This window comes from Triticum dicoccoides, chromosome 6A (assembly GCF_002162155.2).
Source record: "Triticum dicoccoides isolate Atlit2015 ecotype Zavitan chromosome 6A, WEW_v2.0, whole genome shotgun sequence".
NCBI classification, from domain to species: domain Eukaryota; kingdom Viridiplantae; phylum Streptophyta; class Magnoliopsida; order Poales; family Poaceae; genus Triticum; species Triticum dicoccoides.
In genome coordinates, this window is record NC_041390.1 from 103,441,768 (window position 1) to 103,445,296 (window position 3,529).

The window sequence follows — 3,529 nt, forward strand, 5'->3', positions numbered from 1 at the left end:
TCCTACAATATTCAGAAACTTCATACCCTAAAATCTCCTCGATTGAAAGGAAAAGTATTGAATAATTCGTGGGCCTTCTCCGGCGTACGATGGCGTAACAAAACTCTTAAATGCCCTTATTCATATGAATGAAAAAATAGCGGATTGATTACTCTACACCCGACGAAACCGAGAAGATAAATGTTCCTTTTTCACATGTGCACAAGGTTTTGCTTCCACATATAATTCTCACTAACTTTAAATACATATCAATTTTTGTCCCATTACAACGCACGGGCATATGTGCTAGTATCTTCTCTTCTGCTTTCTCTGAACCAAACAAAGAGGCCATAAAAGTGGACACGTTAGTGCCAGTGGCTCCGGGCGTTCAACCTTAGCCCTCCACGTCCAATCCAACGGCCAAAGTTGCTACTCCTCATTTCATTTCTCACGAGCAATTCTAATCTGATAACACAGCTTAGCAAGGGGCTTACATGAACCACCGGCCATCACCGGACTGTCCGCGAAACCAGCTACTAAAATGAAAATGAAAGCTACTGCGGTGCCAGCCCGCTGTCGTAGTCGCTGCCCCTCCGCGGCCCATTCTGCAGGTTTCTCTCGAACTCCCTCAGGTAGTCCAGGAGCAAAACGATCACAAAGAGGATGAACCCACCGGAGGAGCTGCTGCCACCACCGCCGCCTCCGCCGCCTCCTCCGCCGAACCGAAACGGCGGGAACCCGACGCCCCCGTCGTCGAGCCTCGGCTTCACCTTCTCTGCGATCAGGTGCCACCCAAGCAAAGAGGTAAGGAGATCATGCGACAATGCCATTGGAAGCACAGGTTTGCAGTGAACTCAACTTCGGAAATGAGACGAGGTTTGCAAGGAACAAAGCAGGGTTGCGCAGAATGCAGATGCCTTGCATTGCATTACCTTTAACTGAACCTGACGGTGGAGAGGTGGGTCCCGAGAACGATTTGCGCTTCGCGGTTTGCGTCTGGTTAGCACAGCACGTTATGTTCTGCAGGAAAAGAAACATTCAGTGACGATCCGCTTGAGATGCTTCTGAATTTGATGGAAAGGGCAAAGAATCGAACGAATTAATCAAGTGTATCCTGTTACTTCTAATATGCAAGATCAAGCAACATTAACATCTCAGGCTTACAGATGACGGTAAAAAGATTTCCCTAGAACTAGACAACCTTATTTTGCTTGTAGGAATTCAGTTCTGCACAGTGAAAAGAAACACCTCTGTTTTTTTTGCGGATTTTAAATAACTCTGAAGCTTAAAAACAACCAGTGCTTCAAATCCCCTCTTATGCACTCTTTTTGCCTAGCTAGCGCGAACAGCTTGCGTCGAAATTCCAAATCGACTGCACTGACATAATCTAGCCAATAAGAATATGTTGATCCCTTCTGTTTGCAAGGCCGGATAATCCTTCAGCTACACAATTATATATATATGAGATGGTCTCTGTCATGTTATAATGCGTACAGTATAGGTTTTCCAACTTTCTAGTGATTTCTGATATATTCGCTTCCAGACTTTTCCTCCGGCTATTTTGCAAGTTGAAAAATCCTGGCTTCCACTAAAATCTGAACGCCTTGAACCTTTCAGATTGTTTATGCGAGAAACCATTGAATTGCTTCCATGCATTATGACAAAACCCTATTTGAATTTCTTTCTCATTTTTGTGCCAAAAAACTATTGAATTGCTTCCACTAAAACTCTTACAAATTACACCTAATAAGTTACAAATAATTTAACCAGGTACAATCCATAACGGCGAGAAAAGAAGATAAGCAAGCATGCCATAGCACCACGCAAAGCAAGTAGGCTCATCTTACTGCTTTCACACAGATGGAGTTGCTGAGCTTATTCCTCCGGGACTGCGAACCCGAGATAGATTGTTCTCCCCAGCTTTGTCCTACACAGAATATTATAAGTTCTGCATGAGCTTTGGTACACAAAAACAATACTAGTAGCAGTACGCGGAAACACCATCTCCTACTATTAAATCGCAGTAAAAAACGACCATCTTCCTTAGTACGTAGGGTAATCTTCTCCGCGGAAACACCAATACTTATTTTTGACACGGACAGGGGGGTGCAATTTTTTCAGAAATATGAAGTCAGAAAACAGAAAAACCCTGCAATTTGACTCAATGCGCATGCAAGTATGCAGTCGTAAAATGGCAGCAATTTCTGTCCCGGCGGCAGTTATTGGATAAGATAGGCAGAGTAGAGAGGTGGATGAACGGACGAGACGAGCGGCGCCAACCTGGTTCTCTCGCCGTCCGCTGGCGCGCTGCGGGCCGCAGGAGAAGCGAGCTCGGCGCGAACATTGTGGCGAGCGGAAGCATGGCGGCCGGCGGCGTCGACAGAGCGAGCTGGTCTCGTGGTGCAGCGCAGGGCCTGGACGAGAAAAATCACAGAGACATGGAGGACGGTGAGGTCGAGGAGGAGGGAAGTCTGATTGCAAGGGAGTGACGGGGCGCGAGGTTACCTTGCAGCTCCGTATGAGAGCGCGGCCGGGGCTGTACTGTGGTCAGAGCGACGGACGACGACGAGGAGGAGCTGGAGGGCTGGGTGTGGTGGCGTTCATGGGCAGAAGAAGGTTATCCATTAGGAGGGCCATTTTTCTTAAACTAAATTTTAAAAAGGGGCTTGTAGGAACTTGCATTTTTTTTTCGTTTCATTTGTACGGTTGATTTGTTTTATTTTGAAGTTTTTCTGTGGCCTATTCTGCACTTATTTTTTCGCTCATTCAATCTCTATGTCTATGAAACAAATACTTCCTCCATTTCAAAATATAGTGTGCCCGCGCTTTCCGAGGTCGAACTTTGACCATAAATTTAACGAACGAGACCGACTGCAGCGGGAGAAAAAGTTATATAATTAAAAACTTTTTTAAATACGAATTCACCGATATAACTTTTGCTCCCGCCACAATCGGTCTTGATAGTTTAAATTACAGTTAAAGTTGAAGCACGGGATAGAGAAAGCACTACATTGTGAAATGAAGAGAGTATATTTTTTCAGGGAACGGCGTCATGGTTAACCTCATTGATTTGGGAAAATGGTGACATCGTTTGTGATATGGGCCACTGTGAAACTGATACCCCTCCGTCAACAAATATAAGAATTTTAGATATTTTAAAGGAAAAGCTTATCTTCAACCGGCCGGTCGCGCAGTCCGTCCATCGGTTTCGTGTCCGTCAGATCGTCAGCTGATCAGACGAACAAGAGCAACCCCACCCCTATCTTTGTGTACACACCGTTTTTACAACTGAGCAGTTGTTTCTGAAGGGAGAATTTGCAACTTCCTGGCCCTTTTTTGCAGCGGCGGTGACTCTTGCGGCTGGAGGGCAATGGAGCCATGGAGGCGAGGAATCTCACGAGATCCGGCGAGGATGGGGCGCGGGCAGGAGGCGGGAACGTCCAGGAGCCGCGAGGGACGGCTACTTGTGCGGCTAGGAGGGCGACGACGGTGAGGATTCCAGCCAGATCTCGCCAGATTCGACAAGGATGGCCCGTGGGCAGGAAGTGGA

The 3,529-nt window shown here is 46.6% G+C and overlaps 1 protein-coding gene across 1 annotated transcript; it reads right to left on the bottom strand.

The window, feature by feature from the left end:
• Positions 1-281: 281 nt before the first annotated feature.
• Positions 282-2,603, bottom strand: LOC119315304 (protein YELLOW LEAF 1, choloroplastic-like). Its single transcript, XM_037589960.1, has 5 exons — positions 2,485-2,603; positions 2,260-2,393; positions 1,827-1,906; positions 912-999; positions 282-754 (listed from the first exon to the last, which is right to left on the bottom strand). The coding sequence occupies exons 2-5, from the start codon at positions 2,339-2,341 to the stop codon at positions 534-536; spliced, it is 471 nt and encodes a 156-aa protein (XP_037445857.1). The 5' UTR covers positions 2,342-2,393; positions 2,485-2,603; the 3' UTR covers positions 282-533.
• Between the last annotated feature and the right edge of the window lie 926 nt (positions 2,604-3,529).

Bases quoted from the DNA above. Each gene is read 5' to 3' on its own strand.
- LOC119315304 (XM_037589960.1), bottom strand. From the start codon at position 2,341: ATGCTTCCGCTCGCCACAATGTTCGCGCCGAGCTCGCTTCTCCTGCGG. The intron at 1,907-2,259 runs GTTGGCGCCGCT...TATTCTGTGTAG, and splicing joins GCGGACGGCGAGAGAACCAG to GACAAAGCTGGGGAGAACAA. The intron at 1,000-1,826 runs GTAAGATGAGCC...CTTTTCCTGCAG, and splicing joins ACTCCATCTGTGTGAAAGCA to AACATAACGTGCTGTGCTAA.